The 24947-nt window shown below is 43.7% G+C and overlaps 1 protein-coding gene across 2 annotated transcripts in view; it reads left to right on the plus strand.

Annotated features, from left to right (window-relative positions):
- Positions 1-24947, plus strand: part of atp2b3b (ATPase plasma membrane Ca2+ transporting 3b) — an 86001-nt gene that overhangs the window by 39476 nt on the left and 21578 nt on the right. For both annotated transcript variants that reach the window (XM_084916942.1, XM_084916943.1), the window contains exons 14-21: positions 205-311; positions 488-563; positions 1726-1884; positions 2387-2566; positions 9125-9212; positions 9304-9410; positions 9788-9979; positions 24592-24805. In XM_084916942.1, coding sequence (XP_084773068.1) covers positions 205-311; positions 488-563; positions 1726-1884; positions 2387-2566; positions 9125-9212; positions 9304-9410; positions 9788-9979; positions 24592-24805 — 1123 coding nt within the window. The remainder of the gene's footprint in view (positions 1-204; positions 312-487; positions 564-1725; positions 1885-2386; positions 2567-9124; positions 9213-9303; positions 9411-9787; positions 9980-24591; positions 24806-24947) is intronic.

The following is a 24947-nucleotide window of genomic DNA, read 5'->3' on the forward strand; positions in this document are numbered from 1 at the left end:
ATGAAATGATGAGGGTATAGCTGATTTCCCCTACTTTATGATGAGTTGACATGCTGACAGTGCAGCAAGCATGATTTCTCACATTGATAAAGATTCAAACCCTTAAGTACACCTTCAGCACACCCCGTGGGGCGTTAAGTCAGAGATATTAAAGTCTATTTTTGATTGTACTCTTATGTATCACACATCTCCCCTCTCTCTCAGGTGTATACATTCAACTCAGTGCGTAAATCCATGAGCACGGTGATCAAGCTGCCTGATGGTTCCTTCCGGCTTTACAGCAAAGGAGCATCTGAAATCATGTTAAAGAAGTGAGTGATAGGGGAGGATGAGCAAAGGAGGAAGTGGTCTGGTGTTACATGAGATTATGTAAACTAATATAACAGCAACAGCTCACACTGTGTTTAATGTAATTGTTTAAATGGTTTTAATCTGTAAAATAAAAGCTGCTCTTTTTCCTCCCCAAAAATCTTCATCTGTCTTCCAGGTGTTCCTACATTCTTGATGCCAATGGAGAATCTCGCAGTTTCCGCCCACGTGACAGAGATGAGATGGTAAAACAGGTAAGACTTTCTGATTCCTTCATTGTATCATTCTAAAAGTCCTTCTCCTAATAGATTTTAGCTACCTTCTCAGTAATTTTCAAGACTTTCCATTTTCAGAAACTAGAAGATTTTACATGTCACAAAACATGATAGATTTTCTTTTGTTTTCCACAAACATCAAACAGAAATTCTATCCAGAGGGGTGACTTAAACAGAAACTAAAACCCAGATTGAGTGCTGAGTGCCAAAACTTAAAGTAATCGTCACAGTCTCTAACTGTGCCTTTCTGCTGTTTTATGCCAAGCAGGTAAAGCTGCAAACAGAAATATGAGAAAGCTATGAAAGTGAAATAAAACAGTATACAGAGTTGTACAGAGTTGAATACTGTACCTCTTTTGTTTAATAATCTTGTTAGATGCGTGATGTTAGTGAGGAGCTATGCTATTGTGTAGGACAAACTTTGAGATGCCGACACCTCTTATTACATCGTGAAATTGTCATGATAAGCACAAGCTTCACCAGTGGTGCTGCCTCAAGGATCTCTTGTACCAGTATTCTGCTGATAGACAGAGGCCTATTGCAGCATCATTACGTTTGGCTGTTACTTTGTGAAACCAGATAAAAACTCTGTAAGGCCACTGCTTTCCTGACTCAGTCTGCCCATATTGTACCTTAAATATCCACTAGAAAAAATATTCTACATACATTATAGATAAGAAGTCACACTTGGAGTCACACTAAACACCATAAGCATCACAGAACAGAATGTGAGTTAAGACCAGCGTTGGTAGACTTACATTCTAAATCTGCTATACGTGGTCACCAGATCAGCTTTGATGTAACTAAAACTTTTAACAGCAAAACACATGTATTTGTTCCACATAGTTCTAAGCCTGCGCAGGCTGAGTATTGTTAATTGACAGACTGCCTGACTGGCCTACATTTGCGTTTTGATAAACAACTTCTGCCGTGAGAAAAATAATTTCTTACACAATTTTGTTCCAGCTCAGTAGTTCAGTTTCCACTGTGGCAGCTTTAGTCACCTCATCTTTACATTACTGCTGTCTGCAGCTTGAGGTCTTTTCCTTCCAGCTGTGTATTCATATTTAAATGTTATATACAGGACAATATAGTGTGGTCTAATCTTCCTGATTATTGCTGCAATAATGATTATTAATAGGTGATTGAGCCCATGGCATGTGAGGGGTTGAGGACCATATGCATTGCATACCGTGACCTTCCAGCCAATCCGGAACCAGAATGGGACAACGAGACAGAGATAGTAACGGAGTTGACCTGCATCACTGTAGTTGGGATAGAGGATCCTGTACGGCCTGAGGTAGGATACAACGAAGTGTGTTTGTTTGCCTCAGTTTGGGTAATTTGGATAAATCCATTTTCATTTTTAAATAGTCCACTACATATATACTTGTGTATTAAGTAAATTGTGCTGTTAGCCATATAGGTAGCCAGCTAGCATTAGTATGATTATTGTACTGATGATTTCTGCTCCTTCCGCTGGCTGGAAATTGTTTGGTGGTCCTTCGGTTGCTGCTTTGTATTACTCAGGACAGTGACAGTCGAGGGCAAGATGTGTCCACTCAGCAACTGAGTACACCATCTGGCCACTCGTCAAACACTTAGCATTTAGGTGTCCTTTACTGAGTGAATACACTTTTTCAAGTGTCAGTATGGAAGTACGGGATTTGAGAGCTAGCATGTGTTTTGGAATAGTTGGAATTTGAATTGGTTCTTTGGGTTTGTTCATGCCATAATGCGACTGTGCTGTTAAAAATAATATCGTTATATTTTTTTGTGAACAAACGTCCTTGTCCTCCAAGGTGCCTGAGGCCATCCGTAAGTGTCAGCGTGCAGGCATTACAGTGCGGATGGTGACTGGCGATAACATTAACACAGCCAGGGCCATTGCTGCTAAATGTGGCATCATCCACCCCGGAGATGATTTTATCTGTCTAGAGGGCAAAGACTTTAACCGACGAATCAGGAACGAGAAAGGAGAGGTAAGTGGTGGTCTCAAATTAGTTGAATACCTTGTCAACTGGATTCCATGCACACTAATACATTTGTTTTAAAACTATAAAATGATTGCATCTCTTTCATGTCAAACAGCTGGGCTTCTCTTTCCTTTAAAGACACTTAAAACAGAGATTTTTGAATTATTGACCCTGTTTTTAACAAGAATGAAGCAGACACATATGTTGCCAACTTTGCTTTTTGAAATCATCATGAAAGCATAACACTGCACACTCACCCGCCACGATTTGTCAATAATAAGCTATTAGCTATTGTATATGAGCTAGTTAATGAAATTTATAAAATCATTTTCATGTTGAAGTAAAAATGTTTACTGAGAGCTAAGTGCAAGTTTGCCACTGACTTCTATACAATTGGAGAGGTCTTTTACAATCATAGGAGTCGCCACGTGCTGGTCATTAAAAAGAATGCAGGTTTACAGAACATTTGCATTAGTTTCACTTCTCTAATGCAGTGTGAATCGTTTATACACTCGTTTATCCAAATGTTTATGTAGCCCTCATTTACTCAATACCATTAAATAAATGGGCTTTGGGTTCTTTTTCTAGTGTACTCTCGTACGATATTTTTAAATTAACTTCTCTTTCTGGGATCAATGAAGCTTATCCCTTAACAGTAGCACTACACGCGAAAATGAACACTAGTGTCTACAGTGCAGTAAATCATGTCATACACCATGTAAAGTAGAGCATTGCAACCCTCCTTTAATTTACCAAACAATGATCAAGCTGATCAAGCGTAAACGTGCTGCTGTTGTTTAACGCGACCTCCGCTGGTTTCTTCTTTCTGGCGCAAAGTGGGTGATAAACAAACAAGAGAGAAAAGCCGATCAGCTGATCATTGATCAGTTTCATGATTGAAGTAGAAACTGGAAAGGGAGGGGAGAGAATGAGAGAAGAAGAGGCAGCTGCAGCGTAAAGAAACGGAATAACTCCAGCTTTGTCTGTTTTTCATTGTAGCTGAAGTCCGGGACAAACTGCGTTCCTTTTCACCTCAATACCAAATGCATGATATTTTCTCTGAATACGGAATGATTCCATTTTTACGGGATGGTTGGCAACTCTAATAATTAACCTTATGAACAAAATAAAGTTCAGTAACATCAGTAACATCATTTCTATACCCACCCAGCTGTATAGAAACGCCGTCATGCTAGCTAGTACGCAGTACGAAAAAGTCAGCACAACGAAAATAAACTCCACCTAAACTTGGTTTATATCTGACCCAGATAGACTGCAGGTCACAACTTCTTACCTGAAGTTCAGTTCACGTGACACTTGGACCGGACCGGTGGCCGCCTCGGGTCTCTGCTCCTCCTGCCTCCCCTTTCCCTCATCCACCTGCTGCTGCTGGCCTCCACCACTTGCTAATGTTACTGAATCTGTGGAAGCTCCACGATGCCACCACACGAAGTAACGAATAACGAGCCTATCTAAATCCCAGTAACGATTAACGCGTTCCTGATTTTGGTATAATAACTAGTTACCATGCTTGTTACCACAATAATAACGTAGTTACTGTAACGCGTTACTTAATAACGCGTTAGTCCCAACACTGCTGGTCGGGCACGGTCCGGCTGTTAAGGAGCCTGTAGTCTATGCACATCCGTATGGTTCCATTTTTCTTTCTAACAATTACAATCGGCGAGGCATAGGGGCTACGGGACTCTTTAATGATGCCGGCACAGAGTAACTCTTGCAGATGTTTTCTTACAACCTCTATGTCTGCAGGTGCCAGTCGACGTGATCTTTGCCGAAAAGGTCTTGTGTCAGCCAGGCGGATGGTGTGCTCCATCTCTTTTGCGAGGCCAACGTCCCATTTATGAACTGAGAAGACGTAGGAGCGTTCCGCTAGTTTCTGTCTAAGCCGGTCCTTCCACTCTTCAGGCGCAGGAGAGTCACCAAAGTCGATCTGGCTGCTGTCAAATGTCAATGTCAAATGCGGTTTTTTGCTTGGCATGGAGATGACGCTTTCGGTGCGATAAAGGTGACCCATGACGGTTTCAACAGGGATAATGGTTTCCCTGGCGGACTGGTTCTGCACCAGGATTCTGAAGCTGTTAATTTGTACCGCATTGGCGGGCACAACCATGGGCTGTAGCAGGACATCACCCGGCAGAGGAGCTAAGGGAAAAGAGTCAAACATCAAGATCTCTTTGCCAACTGTCTGCTGAAAATGAACTTTGCAGGTTATTTGCAAGTCTTTTCCGGGGGGTAAGGACAAGGGATTTGAACCTTGCCAAGTCACACAGCCAACCTGGTCATCTCGAGAGCTTAGCGTGAGGGAGTCTGTGAATGTGGGTAGCGACTCCCTGTGAATTTGGATGCCCAGGCTTTTGCGGACATGGCTGGTGTTAGTGCCAACAATGACAGGAATCTGCTCTTCTTTTGGGCTTGTACAGATCAAGGCAAGGACTGGTACAGTGTGTTTGGTGCCAGTCACTTCAGCCGGATACTCAACATCTACCACAACATAGCCAAGGTAGGGGTAACTGACATTGGACTCACCCCAAATGTTGAGACCACTGGGATGGAAGGCAGATGGGCTTTGTACCAGGACTCGAATATTATGGTGACCTGTGATCCACTGTCAAATAAGGCATCACAGGGCTGTCCATTCACTTTAAGTGGCACAATACTTGGCAGCCCAATCAGTCCTTCTGGAATTCCAGCTGGGGTGGAAGAAGTCAGAAAACCCTTGACATGGCAGTCAGTGTCAGTGGCATTACTTGTTGAAGTACCTGAACTTTCTTTCAGTGTCTTGACAGTTCGGATGAGCTTTCGTATAACTTTTCTCTGATTTTCAGGATTTTGACACTTTGCGACAAAATGTCCCTTTTCCCCACAACGGTAACAGAACTGCTCATCCAAAGGCGTTCTGTTCTGGTAAAGGGTCCTTGTCTTTGAGCTAGCCTCTACTGCTGCCACGGTAGCCAGTTTTACCGAAGAGTCTGGAGCAGTATCTCGTTGGGCTACTTTCTGTTGCAGTCTTTTCACTTGTCTTTTCAAAGCAGCCAGTTCTCTGGTGTCACTGTGCTCACTTGACTGCACTGAGGACGAATCTTTATCTATGACATCAGGGGACTTAGTCATGCAAGTGGTTAACTTGGCCTTAAGCTCTTTAACTTCAGCTTTGAGACTTTGTATTTCTGTATTGCCAGTCCCTGAAGGTTTTGTCTGTATATGCTGGACTGAGGTATTTAGTTTTCTCCTTGATGCCTCATACTCTTCCTCTGTGCGAATCTCACTTAAGAGTTGGAGGAAAGTTGGGGGTTTGGACTTTCTTTCTCTCAGGTGCAGATTAATTAGCATGAGATCGGAAGTGACAGCCCCTCTCAGAAGTTGTTCTAGATGAGCATTGTCTTTGCTAGAAGCTGGAAATCCTCCTCTCTGGACAACTTTAGTAAGGGCCCTTTCCAGACGCCTCAGAAATTAGACAGTTTTTCACTTGGTTGTTGCTGCATTAAGCAGAAAGCGAAATAGAGATCATCCCCAGACTCAGCACTGCCAAATGCGCTTTCCAACGCCTCCAAGTATTCAACGGGACCTGCCTCGGGGTCTGACTCACGAACTGATTTGGCAATCTCCAACGCTGGCCCCTTTAAACTTTCCATCAGCCTGTGCCTCTTCTCCTTGTCTGTACAGTCCCTTTCCTCTACCATGAGCCATGCCTGCTCAAGCCAATGGTCAAAGGGGTCTTCACTAGGGGGAACTGGCAAGTTCCCTGAAAACAGCCTCAAACGCCAATAACCACCTTCAGCTTGTGGTTTACGTGCCTTCTCCAAAAAATCACCAACCGCTTGCAAGACAGACTCAGTGGAGTTTATGGAAGGATCAGAGCTGGACTGCGGAGGAGCAAGGCTGATTAATAAGCTTTGTATATGTCTTCCATAGTCCTACCCTCAGTGTCTAAGAGACTCTTCAACTTCACAGCAAAATCGTCAGGAGCTGCACATTCATTAAGAGTCACTATCGGCCATTTCTCACTACTGTGCTGGTCCAGCACTTCTTTGGGTGCATTATCTTTAGGTATACTTTGTTTGCATTCGCAGAGAACCATTAGGCAGCTCAAGGGGGTGTGGAACAAGCGCCCTCTAACCCGGACTCACCCTAGACACTTAATAGTCTCCAAGGTTTCTTCTATCTGGGCTATTTCCACTTCTTCTGGAACCAAAACCAAGAGTGCTTTAGCTTCCTCCAAACCTTCACCCCGACACCAACTCTTCAGCTCTGCAGCAAGCCCGGTGTGGTCTGCCATACTCTTTGTAGCAAAAAATACTAAGAAATGTAAACTAGCTACTGTAGGTTAACTTTTTTTTTTTTTTTTTTTAGCGTGTTGCCCCTTTAATACTTCTATGAAACCCAAAAACATTTTATGTAGCCCTCATTTACTCAATACCATTAAATAAATGGGCTTTGGGTTCTTTTTCTAGTGTACTCTCGTACGATATTTTTAAATTAACTTCTCTTTCTGGGATCAATGAAGCTTATCCACGTGTTCCACAAGCTACCTGTTTTAGCTTCCCACGTTGCCAGAGGTACTCTGAGTGACTATCTGGGGCCTGTCCGTCATTATCCAGTTCAGTAACGATCCTCTGCAGCTTGTTACGTTCCACAACTTTAGCGAAACGGCAGTCTACAGTAGTCCTTATTAGCGAACGGCTGGGTTAGCCTCACTTTAACTCAATGCGTGCGCGGCCACAAGAAACAAAACACACAGTCCAGCAGACTCACGCTGAAACTTTACGTGTAATGTCACTAGCTTATCGACATTGTGACTTGTCTTTACGAAAAGTCAAAACACACTTACTAACATTACATAAAAACAAGACCGCCCTCTCTCCTTGCATTGTCTTTTTATTTCTCCTTTTCTTTCTCCACCCTGTGTTACCTTCACAGACCATATCCCCGTAGGAAATTACAGTTCTCACAAGCAATTCCCAATAAAAGAAAGATAACTTATTTTAAACAATGCAAACATGTTTTTAATCATTTTACATGAACTTTGATCTTTTTAATATACAAGAAAGTTGAACAAATGAATTTTACTCTTTGGTATTTATATTCTCAGACTTTACTTATCTTTTACTATTTATGCATCTTTTTAATCCTGGTTACATTTATTATATATAAGCTTGTATTTATTTAATGTCAATATGTAAAATATGCTGATAAACTGATATGCAAGTCATAGGTGGCTCAATTTTCTAAAAAACTTTCTGTCATAAATTTGTAGTCAATTTATGACATTTGGGAGGTGTGACATTTGTGGTAAGAATCCGACCCAAACACAGGACTTTTCCAAAAGAGAGACAGTGAATTTATTTACAGTGAACAAAGGTGAATAACAATGTGACAATCCCCGCACTGTGGCCCCCGTGGCGATTTCTCCCAAATCCCACACAGTGTTCATGTCTGTGGCGTGTATCGGGAAATTCCAAATTTCAATCTGTACAGGGGCTCCAATCTCAAATCCTGGCAAGACAAGACGCAACGATTAGTCTAGCGAGCAACACACAGATATACACACAAAGTTTTCACTATTGAGCCGGGGCTATACTGACAACTAAACTCAACAATCCAGCATCGACTGAAGCTCAGCCACACAGTTAAGTAGGGAGGCTGCCCGCAATGACAAGCAGCTGCAGCTGGCGAGAACTGATGAGCAGTAGGTGTGGCTGACTTCAGTGCAGGAAATCTTCAGGGTCTGCAGACGTTCGCAACCGGACTTCCGGAAACACACACACGTCCAAAAACAAATACACACAAACAGGGAAATAGAGGACCAGAGGGGAGCCAAGACCAAAACAAAACACAATACACAGACACATCGGGTGAAAGTCGACTGGTGAGGGCTGCCAAACCATGACAGGAGGAGAAACTATTCACAAATCACAAATAATTCACAAATCTAAAATGAAACACACTAGGAGTCAGATGCATTCTAATTACAGGAAGTACACTGTGCGAGGTAGATGCCTAGACAGAGCATGCAGGATGCAGCACACAGAATATTAGCTACTCTATTTTCATAGTCCACTTGCACAAAGATGGCATCTAAAATCAGTTAAATTATCAAAGGAAAGCTATTTGGGTTTGCAACCAGTATAAAGAGGTTCAGATTACCTCTGGCATGGCTGTATCCACTGTAGTTAGTGCACACAATAAAAGGCAAAATTTGTATGGGCAATGCTTTTATCCCGCCTATTTAGCTTTAGACTTTGAATATAGCAGAATGCTTAATGGGATAGATGGCTGTTGATTAGTGCTGTGGCTCTAGTTTTCTATGGAGTATGAATTTAAATGTACACTTAAAAATGCTGTGTGTAAGTGATCATTATACAAGGGTGCAGGATGGTTACACTGAATGAGGGAGGGCAGTATATAAGAATCAAGTGCTTCTTCTCCTTATTATTTTTTTTCTGTCAGTCACACCTTTGTAACATGTTTAACGCTTTGAATCCACAGTGACATGTAGTTAAAGCAGAGACTAGTTAATGGCTTTTCTTTGTTTTAAACTAACAGATTGAACAGGAGCGTATCGATAAAATCTGGCCCAAACTGCGCGTGCTGGCTCGGTCCTCACCAACTGATAAACACACTTTGGTTAAAGGTGAGTCCATAAACCAAAACACACACTCATATACAAACCGATTCACTGCCAATTAAAACTGTTTTTTTTCCTCCTTTGTGTTTGCACCCAGGCATCATTGATAGCAGCGTTGTAGAACAGAGGCAGGTTGTTGCAGTAACAGGAGACGGAACTAATGACGGCCCAGCTTTGAAGAAGGCTGATGTGGGCTTTGCCATGGTAACCTGAGATACTCTTCAACATTAGTGTTTATTTGAGATTAATGTGCTTCTGTCATGACATTTTTTGTAGTAATCAGTCTCTTATTCTGTATTTTTGAAGTAAATCTTTTTATGATTCAAGATGTATAAAATACATCTATTATAAATCTGTAAAGGACAGAGTATTTTCCATTGTACTTTGTAATAACAAGTGTTTTGAGTAGTGTGCATTTTATTTTGGCCACAGCTCTTACTCATGCCAAGTGGTAGCACTTGGAGGCAGGACAGCATGATATTGAGACAGTAGCACTCCAAAGTAATTTGGATGCTTGAATGCTTGCATGAATCATGTCATGAGTCTCTGACTCCCCCTCACTCTGTCTCAATCTCTGTCAGGGTATCGCAGGGACGGATGTGGCTAAAGAGGCGTCTGACATTATCCTGACTGATGACAACTTCAGCAGCATTGTCAAGGCGGTGATGTGGGGAAGAAACGTCTACGATAGCATCTCCAAGTTTCTGCAGTTCCAGCTCACAGTCAACGTAGTGGCTGTCATCGTGGCCTTCACCGGGGCCTGTATCACCCAGGTAGACAGACAGATGAATACACATATATGCTGACACATGTGCCTTCCTACACACACACAGATATCACTTCTGTAAATGTCGCTCACTTATACCTGCTAGGGCAAACGTAATGCACAATGCTTTTTTATGCATTTGTACACCAAGCTTATATAAGCAGTGATGTCCTGACACTTGGAAACATTTCTATATGTTTGACAAGTAACGATGATCAACTTGGAAATGTACAGTTATGTAATAGGGCTATTAGGGCTGGGTATCGATTTCTATTTCTATAACTGATTTGATTTGATTCAGTTTTGACTCAGACAGTCAAAATTGTGTCAAAGTAACTGAGGATAAAGCATAGAGCATAGAAAAACATAAAGGAGATTTTCCTGGCCTGGCTTTTTGCAGGGGTTTTATTAGAGGCAGAGGTAAGTATTTTGCAATTAGGCATATTTTGTAAAAACTAAAATTTTTTCGATATTGAACAGCAGAAATTAGACTTTCTAGTTGGAGGTCATTTTTGAATAAAAAAAAAACAGCGGGCGACAGTGCTGTGCACAACGTAGACTGGTGTTTGATAAGCAAACGAATAATGCAGAAAACAGATTTTTGATGGTAAACTGGTCTACACATAGCTGTGCAGGAAGTATGATTTTTATCTTGGTGGAAGCAGAACAGCAAAAGCAAGAGAGAAATCATGTTAATGTTTTTCAAACATGAAGCGTAGTTTTGATCTTCTATTGCTGCTGGTTCAGTGAATTTTGGTGGGAGAGTGACAAAACCTGCAGTTTCAGAATCTGTGACATGTCGACTTTTGGCACCCGATGGTGTGTCGCGTATGTGCCACCGGGTGAACAGCGAGATCCGCGCTTTGTGTTTACATCTTTTTGCGGAATCTGTTTACCTGCTCTTATTTGCTGTTTTAGCTGTTTGATGGTTGTTGAAATAGTTTTGTCAGCTTTAACCTGAGATTCTGGTGTTTCTGGCAAAATACATTTATACAGGATTTAATGAATCGATATCGCATTATTCAAACTAAAATAGTTTTGATTTGGGGAAATCGATTTTTTAAGCCCACCCCCAGTAACTACATGTTTGTATTTCTGTATTATGAACAACTTTAACAATCTTTAATTACGAAGAAGGAACTATCATGCTTTCAAGCATCTTGATGCTCATATTGAATTTCGCCAATGTTGCAAACAATGAGATTGGTAGCCAAGAGTAGAAAAATGCTCTGAAACTGTGTTTGAAAGCAGTCTGAGCTTTTGGGTCAGACGTAACTTGTACATTTGTACTAAAGGTCATCTCAGACATTTAGTTTTCACCGTGCACCTAATTTTGTTTTTCTTTTTTGTTTGTTTTTTCTTTTGAGTAGCAGCCACTCAGAAGAAAACTGGCATAGCCCTTGTGTTCTGTATAACACTATAAATTCTGTACTTGCTATGCTTCCGTGCCGTCCTCTGAGGCTTTGTGTAATAAGTTTATTAATTTCTTTGTGGACAAGGTTGAAAGCATGAGACCTCCAACTCCTTCTATTGCCGACCCTTCTAAGCATGTTTCGTGCTCATGTTTGCTATCCGCCGTCCTACCAATTGTTCTGCCTGATTTAGAGAAACTGGTGTTAAATGCTAAACCGTGTGGTTCTCCGAATGATGTTGTTCCTCCCCGCTTTCTCCAAAAGGTATTTCGTATTATTGGACCTCACATTCTGAACATTATTAACACTACTCTTCTGTCTGGTCAAGTACCTAGTGAGTTTAAGCACGCAGTTATACATCCCTTGCTTAGGAAACCTGGCTTAGATACCTCAGTCTTGTCAAATTTTAGACCTATCTCTAAGCTTCCTTTTCTAAGTAAGATCTTGGAAAGGATTGTTTATACTCAGCTGATGGACTACTTGAATGACTTCCAGTTGTCTGAAATTTTTCAATCCGGTTTTAAGCCTTTTCACAGCACGGAGACAGCCCTTGTAAGAGTTATCAATGATGTTCTGGTAGCTGCTGATCGTGGTAAATATGCAGTGCTGGTCTTATTGGACATGACCGCTGCCTTCGACACAGTGGATCACAATCTATTGATCTCCCACCTTCACCATTGTGTGGGAATTTCTGACTTGGCACTGTTGTGGTTTAAATCATACCTGTCTAACAAAAGTTTTCGTGTTATGTTGGGGTCGGCTTCATCCTCTGTGGCCCCTCTACGTGCCGCAGGGATCTATTTTTGGGCATCTTTTATTTTGGCTATATCGTCTCCCTCTTGGCGTGATTTTCCGAAAACATGTGTCATTTCATTTATATGCTGATGACTGCCAGCATTATTTACCTATTAGTCATGCGGATACCTTCCCAATTCAACCTCTCCTTAACTGCCTAAGTCATGGATGGCAATTTTTTTTTTTTTTTTTTTTAATTTTAACGATCGTAAAACGGAAGCGATTTTACTTGGCCCAAATCAATTTTCCAACCCTCCAGATGTTGATTTCGCTGTTCTGACCTCTCATTTGAAGAGTTCAAACATAAATCTTGGAGTAAAGATCGATTCTGCACTTACCTTTGATGACCACGTGAATGGGGTGGTAAAATCAGCATTCTACCACCTCAGACGTCTATCAAAGGTCAAGCCCTTTCTCTCCAAATGTAACTTAGAAACTGTAATTCATGCCTTTATTACTTCACGCCTGGATTACTGTAATTTCATTTTAATAGGGGCTGGTCTTACAATTAGTTCAAAATGCTGCGGCTTGATTTTTAATTGGTAGAAGAAAGTTCGACCACATCACTCCGGTTTTGGCCTCTCTACATTGGCTTCCAATCAAAGTTAGGATCAGTTTTAAAGTTCTTTTATTGTTTTTTTAAATCCTTAAATGGGTTGGCACCCGTTTATTTGTCAGATTTGTTGAAGCCTTATGTAACCACTAGTTCCCTCCGGTCAGCTGGGCAACTGCTGCTTTCAGTCCCTAAGTCATGGCTGAAACTCAGAGGAGACCAGGCGGATTTCCACATACTTCACTAAGAGGTATGTGCCACTGATTTGCCCCCACCCAATGTAAAGTACAATTTTCTAGATCTGCCATTGCAGGCAGACACAATGGAAGAGGTGCTATAACTAGAAAGAAGGATAGTTCTCAAAGAATGGTCTCACACACTCTCACACACTCTCACACACTCTCACACACTCTCACACACTCTCACACACTCTCACACACTCTCACACACTCTCACACACTCTCACACACTCTCACACACTCTCACACACTCTCACACACTCTCACACACAAGAGGTCAACTCAATAGACGAAACTCAAGATAATAATTAACAAAACCTCAAACAAACATAAGATAAACTGACCTGCTGAAATGACACACAGGGGAACTTAAATACTGGTTTAGCTAAACCAAATGACACACACGGGGGAAAACAAAATGGCTGCCATATAAGCAACTAATACAAAACGATTAAACAAATATGAAACACCCCCCAGGCAATGAAGCATGTGGTGCCATCCAATTAGGCTGTCAGTGGTACTTCAGGTCTCCCAGCCCTTTGCCAGACAGGAGGAGAAGCCAACCCCCAGGTAACTCAAAGAAAGCTGTATTAATATAACATAAAACAGAACTTTGACCTTGCAAGGTTAATATGTGTGCACGCCATATAAACATTGGAAGGTGTGATGGAAAAATAAATAAATTTAATAAAGAAACAATATTGAACAATAAGTCGAATTTTGCTGGAACAGCGAGAGAGATAGTCAGCAGTAAGGTTCTCCTTGCCTGGTACATGGTGGACAGTGAATCGGAATGGCTGTAAGGCCAGGTACCAGCGGGTAATTCGCCCATTTGTGTCCTTCATCTGCTCAAGCCACTGGAGTGCTTTGTGATCAGTTTCCAAGGTGAAGTCTCTTCCCAGTAGATAGTAGCGGAAGGAGTCCAGGGCCCACTTGATTGCTAAGGTCTCCTTCTCTACTGTAGAATACCGAACTTCCCGTGGAAACAGTTTCCGGCTGATGTAAGCCACTGGATGGCAGCCTCCCATGGTTTCCTGAAGGAGGACAGCTCCCAGGCCCCAATCTGAAGCATCAGTCTGTAATATGAACGGTTCATCAAAGTTGGGACTGTACAAAACCGGTTGCTTACTTAGTGACTGTTGGATGTCATGAAATGCTGCCACTACCTCCTCTGTCCACTGGATGTGATTGGGGGAACGTGATCCCGTCAGGTCTGTGAGCAGAGCTGCCCTGTTGGAGAACTGAGGGATGAAACGACGGTAGAAACCTGCCATGCCCAAAAAGGATCTCAGCTGCTTCCTCGTTTGGGGCAGGGGGGGATGATTCCATGGCCTCGATTTTGCTGACCTGTGGCCTGATAACCCCCTTGCCGATGACATGGCCCAGGTATTCTGTCTCAGCAGCGGCGAAAACACACTTTGACGGATTCACCGTCAACCCAGCTGAGTGCAGGTGGTCCAGAACAGTTCGCAGGTGTTCCATATGCTCCTCCCAGGTGTTGCTGTGGATAACAATATCATCCAAGTAAGCAGCAGCAAAGTCAGAGCAGTCATGTAATACCTGATCCATTAGCCGTTGGAAAGTTGCTGGAGCTCCATGTAATCCAAATGGCAAGACTGTAAATTGGAAAAGCCCCCATAGTGTTCTGAATGCCGTGAACTCTTTGGACCGTTGAGTGAGTGGGACCTGCCAGTAACCCTTACACAGATCTATTGTGGTCAGGTACCTTGCTTTTCCCAGACGTTCAAGTAGATCATCAATTCTTGGTGTTGGGTAGGGGTCAAACATGGATATGGAGTTCAGGTACCTGAAATCAATGCAGAACCTCATACTCTCATCCTTTTTGGGTACCAAGACCACAGGGTTGCACCATTCGCTCTTAGATCTTTCAATGATCCCTAGGGATAGCATCAAATCGATTTCCTTCTTCAATGAAGGCAGCAGACGTTCTGGGATCCTGTAACTTAATCGTCTCACAGAGGCACCTTCTCGTACCACAATATCATGTTCGACAATGTCAGTTCTCCCTGGATTCTCTTGAAAGACCGCTGATTTACACATTTCTCTCACCTGCTGCTTGTCCTCTGGGAGATGGCTGAGATCATAATCTAGAGAGCCAGCAGGTGGTAGATATTGCTCATCTGCTTCATCTTCTTCAGGCACTCGCTGTATGAGCATTGCATCCGCCTTGTGTTCAATACGCTCCACCCACTCCTTCAGAAGGTTTATATGCAAGACCTTGCTGGAGCGCAACTGCCCTGGGGTGGACACCTCATATGTGGTGGGTCCCAGCTTCCTCATAACTTCAAATGGCCCCTGCCACTTTGCCAACAATTTGTTGTTGTCACTGGGGAGGAGCACGAGCACCTTTTGTCCTGGCTCAAACGAACACTGACGGGCAGATTTATCATACCAAGACTTCTGCTGCTGCTGGGCCTCCACCATATGTGATTGAGCAAGTTCACTCATTTTCTCTAACCGTTCTCTCATCTGAATGACATAAGACAAAATGTTATTGGGTCCCTCCTCCGCCTTGTCTCACTCCCAGATCTCCTTTAATAGAGTTAGAGGGCCACGAACCTCATAACCATACAACAGCTCAAAAGGGGAAAAACCTGTGGAGGCTTGGGGGACTTCTCTACAAGCAAAGAGTAGATATGGCAGCCATTGATCCCAATCGTTACCACTGTCGTTGACAAACTTCCTGAGCATCTGTTTCAATGTCTGGTTAAACCGTTCTGTCAGCCCATCAGTTTGAGGGTGGTATGGTGAAGTTCTCAGACTCCAGATACCCAACAACTGATAAACTTGCTTTAACAAAGTAGACATGAAGTTAGTGCCTTGATCAGTTAGTATTTCTCGTGGAAACCCAACTCTTGCAAAGAACTGCACTAAACAAAATGCAATGGGCTTGGCCTTTATAGATTTTAAAGGGAACACCTCAGGATATTTTGTGGCATAATCTGTTACAACAAGCATGTAACGATTTCCTGCTTTGCTCCTCTCAACAGGCCCTACAATATCCATTCCAAGACGCTCAAAAGGAGTGCCGATGACAGGGAGAGGTTGGAGTGGAGCTCTATGGGGATTTTAGCAGATGTTATCTGACACTGTGGGCAACTTTTACAAAACTGAGCCACATCTTTGCTAAGACCGGGCCAGTAGAAATTATGTTTGATGCAAGCTGTGGTCTTGTGTTTACCAAGGTGGCCAGCCCACGGAATAGGATGCCCTAAGGTGAGAATGGCGTTTCTCACCTTCTGGGGAACCACCAGCTGCAGCACCGACCCCTGCTGACGATAGAGAATGTCATTTTGCAAGATGTACTCACTGTTAAGAACCTGCTCCACTCCAGGTTCCTTTTCTTTGGCCTTCCGGAAAAGAGATATTAAAGATTGATCAGATTTTTGGAGTTCAGCGATTTCAGTTGGAATATTAAACCCTAGGGGTGACGGTGTTGGCTCAGCGTCTGTTAGTGTATCCACAGGTGAAAATTTGAATTTCTCCTGCCTTCTTTGTCTGCGGGTCTTCCGTGGCTTCACCACAGTTGTCTCAAACTCCTCATTAAAAAAAAGGCAGGGCACTCAGGGTCTCAGAGTGGGTACTGACTTGTTTAGCCTGAGCTCTGGTAACGGCTACATTGCACTCCTCAGTCTGCTCAGACTCCAACAAATCAAAAAGCACAGGAAGGTCACGCCCTAACACGGCAGAGTAAGGCAAACTGTTCACAACACCCACATTCAGCAGATACATCTGGTCCTGAACTTTAATGTAGATGTCAGCTGTCGGATATCTTTTCTCATCTCCATGGACACAGATTGAAATTGTATCACTGGTGCAAACAATATTAGGTGGGGCAAAATCTGAGTGAATAAGAGACCGAGAACTGCCAGAGTCAAGAAGGGCATTGAGTAGAACCCCATTCACTTCAATCTGACTCATTTTGATGGATTTGTCACTCTCCTGCTCAGGATCAGCATTAGAATAGGGGGCAAAGCACATTTGCACCATTTTAGCAGAATTTCTTGGGCACATAGGTTTCGTATGGCCCTCTAATCCACAAAGATAACAAATGAGCTTCTTACCGGAGGCCTTTGGTGGTCTAGTGGTAGACTGAGGGGTCTTACTGGTGCTTGTATTTGCTGAATCCAGATGGTTTTGCTGAGGTATCTGCCGGGTGTCCCTCGATGCCTTCCATGCATTATGGCTCCATGCTTGCCCCTTCTTTCTGGCAGCAACAAAAACATCAGCTAACCGAGCCGCTTCCATTGCTGAACCAGGGTTGTGTTCTCTGATCCAAACCTGAAGCTCAGGAGATAACATTCTGAGAAACTGCTCCAAGATTATAGTTTCACCAATGTCATGAATAGTTTTACCCTTTGGCTGGATCCATTTCCCATAAAGCTCCTTCAGTCTCGCATATAGCTCATGAGGGCTTTCATCTGGTTGAACGTCCAGGGATCTGAATCTTTGCCTATACGTTTCAGGGTTAATGTCATATTTTGAAAGAATAGCTGATTTCACTTTATCATAGTCTAATGAATCATCAATGTCCATGTGAACATAGGCACCTCTAGCTTTACCAGTAAGCAAGGGTATCAAACGAAAAACCCAATCTGATTTCTGCCATCGATAAGCTGTAGCCATACATTCAAATGTGATCAGGAAATGTTCAATATCATCAGCTTCAGTTAATCTTTCCAATCTGCCCTCTATTTGTAGGGGAAACTGAAATGCTGGTGAAATGGCTGGATTGGAATTAGTCATAACTGGTTCAGCCTGGGCCTGCTGAGCAGAGGAAGAAGGATGAATATCAGACTCTAATGATTCAGAGCGAGCTTCTGCAGAATCTGATGGTGATGTTCTGACTTGGATTTCTGACTGCAGAAGTCTAAACTGATGTTGAAAGGCTTTAAATTGCTGTTCTTGTCGTGCATTTAACTCACTCTGTTTTGCATCCCGGACGTCCTGTTGTTCCATGTGAGCATGTAGCATATTGACTAGATCAGACAAAGTAGGCTCCTTTTCCACTCTCTCCACAACTTCAGTGACTCCTGAGGCTCCATTTTCCTCCTCTTCGCAGGTTTGCTGAGCAGATCCCTTTTTCTTTTCATTCTTGCCACCACGATGCATTCTTCTTCCTCATGGGGAAAAACAGAAGAGAAAAAAAAAAGAAAAAGAGACCTGTGTCCAATACTGGATGATCCCACTGCTGCCACCAATTGTCAGGGACCAAGCAGTAAAGCATAAAGGACACAGGTGCTTTAATTCAAAAAGGGGTTTTATTGACCCAAAAATATGAAAATATATTTAACAAAGCCAAAACTTAAACAGGCAGACCAATAAAAGAGGTCAACTCAATAGACGAAACTCAAGATAATAATTAACAAAACCTCAAACAAACATAAGATAAACTGACCTGCTGAAATGACACACAGGGGAACTTAAATACTGGTTTAGCTAAACCAAATGACACACACGGGGGAAAACAAAATGGCTGCCATATAAGCAACTAATACAAAACGATTAAACAAATATGAAACACCCCCCAGGCAATGAAGCATGTGGTGCCATCCAATTAGGCTGTCAGTGGTACTTCAGGTCTCCCAGCCCTTTGCCAGACAGGAGGAGAAGCCAACCCCCAGGTAACTCAAAGAAAGCTGTATTAATATAACATAAAACAGAACTTTGACCTTGCAAGGTTAATATGTGTGCACGCCATATAAACATTGGAAGGTGTGATGGAAAAATAAATAAATTTAATAAAGAAACAATATTGAACAATAAGTCGAATTTTGCTGGAACAGCGAGAGAGATAGTCAGCAGTAAGGTTCTCCTTGCCTGGTACATGGTGGACAGTGAATCGGAATGGCTGTAAGGCACACCTTTTGCCAGACAGGAGGAGAAGCCAACCCCCAGGTAACTCAAACAAAGAAAGATGTATTAATATAAAACAGAACTTTGACCTTGCAAGGTTAATATGTGTGCACGCCATATAAACATTGGAAGGTGTGATGGAAAAATAAATAAATTTAATAAAGAAACAATATTGAACAATAAGTAGAATATTTTAAAGTAGTGACTGTAAATTAAACTAAGGTGAATCAACTGGTGGTGAGGTGTGGAGCTTACCATGTGTGGCATGCCATCACAGTCTGCTTTCAGAACTGCACATGATTGTTTGCAGCTAGCAGGTTGTTAATGCTGTCCATCAAGTCTAACAGTCTGTAGTCTGTGAACTGACCTTAGCTAACGCCAGCTAACAATGTTAGCTCGGTGGCGAGTAGCCTTCAGTAATGGTAAGAAATCACACAGCAATAGTACATCAAAGAGACTGAAGTGACACATTTATAACTGACGCCACCAACATTAACAGGATGCTTACACTAGAGCCTCTCGCATGTTTTCTTTGGGTTTCCGGCAATGCGTTTAAGAATCCAAAATTAAAGAGGGAGCCTAAGAGCCTAACATATGAAACAGGAAAAGACTGCCGTGTAAACCGTTTATATCAACAAAGTAACTGTATTCTAATTATCACCTATTTAAACGGTAACTGTAACGCACTACAGTTACTCATATTTTGTATTTTAAATACGTAACGCCGGTACATGTATTGTGTTACTCCCCAGCACTGTTTGTCATTCTGTTCATCCCTAGTTGGTGTCTGTACCAGTGGCTAGGTGCTGTCCCTTTATAAGAGCCAAGAGTTTTACTTTCCCCTTCCTCCATGTAAAGAATGTGCCCATGGCACATCTAGGTTTTCCTCTACAGAAACCTGCATTGCGTTTAAAATATGTGGTGGTAAGCCAGAGGCCTAACAAGGTGCACATCTGATCAGGGGTGAAGCTGATTCTGTTTTCTAAGGAGCTGTCTTGCTGTACTCGTTTTCTGACCATCTCCACTGCCTCAGTTGTAGGGATACAACTGAAACTTAACTTAGGATTCCAAGGACATTTCTTTTAGTGACTTGGCTTTTTTTCCAAGCTCCTTAGATTACCATGACCTGAATGTGTCAGGGTCCTGGGTCTCCTGACCCAGCATGTTTAGTTCTTTGTGATTTTTGTATTATTGTACTTGTGTGAGTTATTCTATGGTTTCTAGTTTCGATCCCTTGCCATTCATGTTTCTCTGTGTCCCCTCTGTTCTGTGTAAGTCTGTGTCTGCATGTTTGAGTTTCCCTCTGTCTTTCGGTTCTTAGAGTCCTCTGCCTTATGGTTTATGTCTCTGTGTTTCTTAGTTGCTGTCTCCACCGTGTCAAGTTCGCGTCTCTGTGTCATACTTCCTGTTTTACTTTGATGGTCCGTGTCTTATGTGAATGCGTCCTGCTTTGCTTGTCTCGTCAGTCCTGATTTCTCCCAGCTGTGCCCTCTGTGTCTCATTCACCTCGTTACTTCCCAGTGTATTTAAACCCTGTGTTTCTCTGAGTCTCACTGTGAGTTTAGTTTGTGAGTTTCCAGTTTAGTTTAGTTTGCTTTTGTATGACTTTCTCCTGCCAGCAAATAAAGCTGAGTTCTTTGTGTTTAAACTAGTGATGGGCAGATGAAGCTTCATGAAGCACTGAAGCTTTTCATCCAATTGGTTCACCCCAGCGCAAAGCTTCTTGAAGCTTCATTTGCTCTAGTAGGACACCTACTGGACGTAAAAATATTAGTTTGCATGAATTTGAAGAGTGTGGCCTTTTGCACACAGCCTGTAAATGTCAACAACAAAAGGAGTGTGTAAAACATGTATATTGTAGTGATGGCAGTATACTGTGTATATTTATACTGGCAGTATGGAAAATGATTATTTGGAAATGCTTAAAATGGAAACGATCATTTACTGTGAGGTGAGGTGTGGTTGGGGTGTGGACAGTAGTTGTGCTTTTGTAACGTTGAGGTATGAACAGCTACACACTGAGGCTTTGAGCCTCAGTCCTGCCCACATTTTATTCTGTAAAAACTAAATTTTCACTGCTTTTATGGCCTTTTTAGTGGGGAGAACATAGCTAGGATTTAATGATTTAACAAATCTTTTAAATCCTTTGTCCTCCACAATGCTAAATGGCTGGGAGTCCTCAATCACCATGCTAACCAGGTCTTCATCTATTTGAGATTGTTCTCCTGAGGAAAGACAATAAAGACAGAGCACAAATATAAATATCACGCACGTAACTTATAACAGCTGTATAATATTGTTATATCATTTAGTAACATTACTGCATGTTATATTATCATTGCATTTGATGGCTCATCTGGTCTTGCTCCACAATTGGTGTTCCCCTTATTCTCATGCAAAGCTCTGTAGTGCCTAAGCATGGAGGTGTTGTTGTTATATCCCAGCTCCCTGGCACATAGCAAACACTTCACCTTGTACAAAAGTAAAGCCGCTTAACATAAATTGTATTGCACCATCAGTATTATGAAAATACATCTTCTGTAGAAATTTACATACCTTGTTGGGAGGAATAAAATCAAAATGTTCCCACACAGGGGAGGACATCCTCCTCTTCTTAGCTGGCTCCATTCTCTCCTGACTTTCTCTCCTCACTCTCATAAACTCTCTTTTTATGTGTCGAACCGTGGGACTATTCATTCAGGGGTTGTGTTTTGTGCTACGGATAGTAATGTGAATCTGCCCAGCCTCCTGAAGCTCACTTAGCTGCCCAGCCTCCTGAAGCTCTCTTAGCTGCGTCTCCTGTGTCCCCGCTAGCTGCGTCTCCTGTGTCCCCGCTAGCTGCGTCTCCTGTGTCCCCGCTAGCTGCGTCTCCTGTGTCCCCGCTAGCTGCGTCTCCTGTGTCCCCGCTAGCACAGTCATTAACTCCACCACAAGCTCCATTTTCACCTCTACCATCGCTTCAGTCATCAGTTTGGTCTGCCACTCAGTCGCCCTTAGCTCCATCATCCACACTACCAGCTGCTTCTCTTCCACCACAACCATCACTACACTCAGCCATTCAGGCTGCTACTCAGTCAGTCATTCAACCTATAACCCTGCCATTAATGCACTCTGTGGCTGAGCCATTAGCCGCCCGGCCCGCAACCAATTCGGCCACTCCTCCACCCGTTACACCTCCACCACCATCGTCACTGCTGCCCGCAGCACAGCCTGTAGCCCTGCTACTCATAACTCCGTCTTCAGTGTCTCCACTCCCTGTAGCTCAGTCTCCCGTGTCCCTGTCACCACAACCGTCACTACAGTCCCCAGTTCAGTCTCCTGCAGCTCAGCAGCCACCAGTTCAGTTCCCCGTAGCACTTCAGTCTCCTTCAGTAGAGTCTGTCGCCCAGTCGCCGCTCAGTTTCCAGCTCAGTCATCTACTCAACCACCAGCTCCACTTTCTCCCCAATCGTCATTAATACCTCTAGTTCGGTTTCCTGTGCAGTCACCCCTAGTTCATTTTCCTGTGCAGTCATCAACTCCACCACCTACTCCATTTTCACCACTCTCACTACAGCCATCACTACAGCCATCAGCATAGCTTGCCATTGCCAGTGTGTGAATGTGTGTGTGAATGGGTGAATGACTGAATGTAGTGTAAAGCGCTTTGGGGTCCTTAGGGACTGAGTAAAGCGCTATACAAATGCAGGCCATTTACCAGTTCAGTCCCCTGTGCCAGTTCAGACTTCAGTTCAGTCCCCTGTGCCAGTTCAGACTTCAGTTCAGTCCCTTGTAGCAATTCAGTTCCCTGGTCAGCCACACACTCACCCACCTAGTCAGCCTAATGTTCAGTCAGGGGTCCCCACACCCTCTGGCCCTGCATCTGCTCCTGCTGGAGGCTCGAGTGAGCAGATTAAGCACTCTGTGGCTCCCGCGCCGCCATCTACCTCGTCCGCTTGGGGTTCCGGTGAGCCCGGCCAGCTCTTCCTCGTCTCCGCTGGGGGTTCCGGTGAGCCCGGCCAGCACTTCCTCGTCTCCGCTGGGGGTTCAGGAGAACCTCTCCAGCCACTCCTCGTCTCCGCTGGGGGTTCAGGAGAACCTCGTCTCCGCTGGGGGTTCAGGTCAGCCCGGCCAGCACCTCCTCGTCTCCGCTGGCGGCTCTGGTCAGCCCGGCCAGCACCTCCTCGTCTCCGCTGGAGGGTCCAAGACGCCACCGCCTGGTCCAGCTTCATCCACGTCTGGTCCAGCCTCATCCGAGTCTTCATCCACGTCTGGTCCAGCCTCATCCGAGTCTTCATCCACGTCTGGTCCAGCCTCATCCGAGTCTTCATCCACGTCTGGTCCAGCCTCATCCGAGTCTTCATCCTCATCTGCAGCGTCAGCTTCAGCTTCCTCTGGTCCCGCAGCTGCTAAGCTGCCGTGTGGTCCCGCAGCTGCTAAGCTGCCGTCTGGTCTGGTCCTGCGGTTGACTCGCCACTTCCTCGTCCACACCTTGCATGGCTGGCTCTTCCCCAAGATCTCCTTCGTCTGAGTCGCCGCCGTGGCCGTCCGCACGGTCGGCCGCCTGAACTGTTTCCACGCCGTAGCCGTCCGCACGGTCGGCCCCCTGAACTGAACTGTGTTTGGGCTGTTTTCTTGGGCTCCGGTGTTTACTGTGCACTGCTTTCGTTTTCTGTTCCGAGTGTGGAACAGAAAACTTACCTTAGGATATCCCTGTGTCTCACTGTGAGTTTAGTTTGTGAGTTTCCAGTTTAGTTTAGTTTGCTTTTGTATGACTTTCTCCTGCTGTCAAGTTACGGCTGTGTGTAGGCAGGAAAAGGACCCAAAGTGCAGGGCGGGCAGGCGGGCAGGCAGGCAGGCAGGCAGGCAGGCAGGCAGGCAGGCAGGCAGGCGGGCAGGCGGGCAGGCGGGCAGAACACACAGCATGAATGAGGGTAGATCACGACACGGACACAGAGAAACACGGGGCTTAAATACACAGAGGGAGCAATCAGGGATTGGGTAACAGGAGGGAAACACAGCTGGGGCAAATCAGGCCTAACGAGACAAGGGGAAGCGAAACCAGATACATTAACATCAGACATGGACCTTCAAAATAAAACAGGAAACATAACACAGACTGAACTAAAGACACAGACTCACACGCAGGCACTGCAACAGAGGGAACAGAGATGTGGGACCAGGACAGACACAGACACTGACTGGACACGGGGATATCGCAGACAGGGGAGACAGCAACTAAGGATGCACAGAGACATAAACCATAAAAGAGAACTCTAACAAAGAAACCCAAGATTAGAAATTATAAATAATATAATAAACTCAAAAACCCTGGGTCAACGACCCAGGCATCCTAACACCTGCCAGCAAATAAAGCTGAGTTCTTTGTGTTTAAACCTCGTGCCTGAGTGCCTGCATTTTGGGTCCAACTCCTGCCTACCGTACAGCGATTCATGACAGAATGACCGAGAACCTACACACACATATAAAAACAAAAGTTAAATTAGTAAACCTACTCTGAAATTAACTGAAGATAAAAATGTTAAACTAAATAAAAACAAATGGAAAATACAAAACTAATTTAACTGCAGACAGTCTGTCCTCAGCAACCTTACAGTCACTTTTAGATTACTTTTACCACGCAGACACACATAGACAATTAATAAAATAATTAGTAATTCCAACTGTAGAAGAAATAAATTACTGCAGGAGAACTTTATGCATGATTTGTGATACCAACCCATGGTTGCAAATCTCTCTGCAGGACTCTCCCCTGAAGGCGGTGCAGATGCTGTGGGTGAATCTGATCATGGACACGTTTGCTTCTCTGGCCCTTGCTACCGAGCCCCCCACTGAGGCCCTGTTGCTACGAAAGCCTTATGGCCGGAACAACCCGCTCATTTCACTGACCATGATGAAGAACATCCTGGGCCATGGAGTGTACCAGCTGGTCATCATCTTTACCCTGCTGTTCATAGGTACAGAAATACACTTAAAAATAAACACACATACAGGCTATATACTCAGATTGAGTACTGGTTGATACACAGGCTTAGGATACTTAAGGGTATAATGTATTCTCCTTCCCTTTATGCTAACCTTAACCTCTTAAGCCCCAAG

Source organism: Perissodus microlepis, chromosome 20 (assembly GCF_051167445.1).
Source record: "Perissodus microlepis isolate ML-2025 ecotype Zambia chromosome 20, ASM5116744v1, whole genome shotgun sequence".
Classification (NCBI taxonomy): Eukaryota; Metazoa; Chordata; class Actinopteri; order Cichliformes; family Cichlidae; genus Perissodus; species Perissodus microlepis.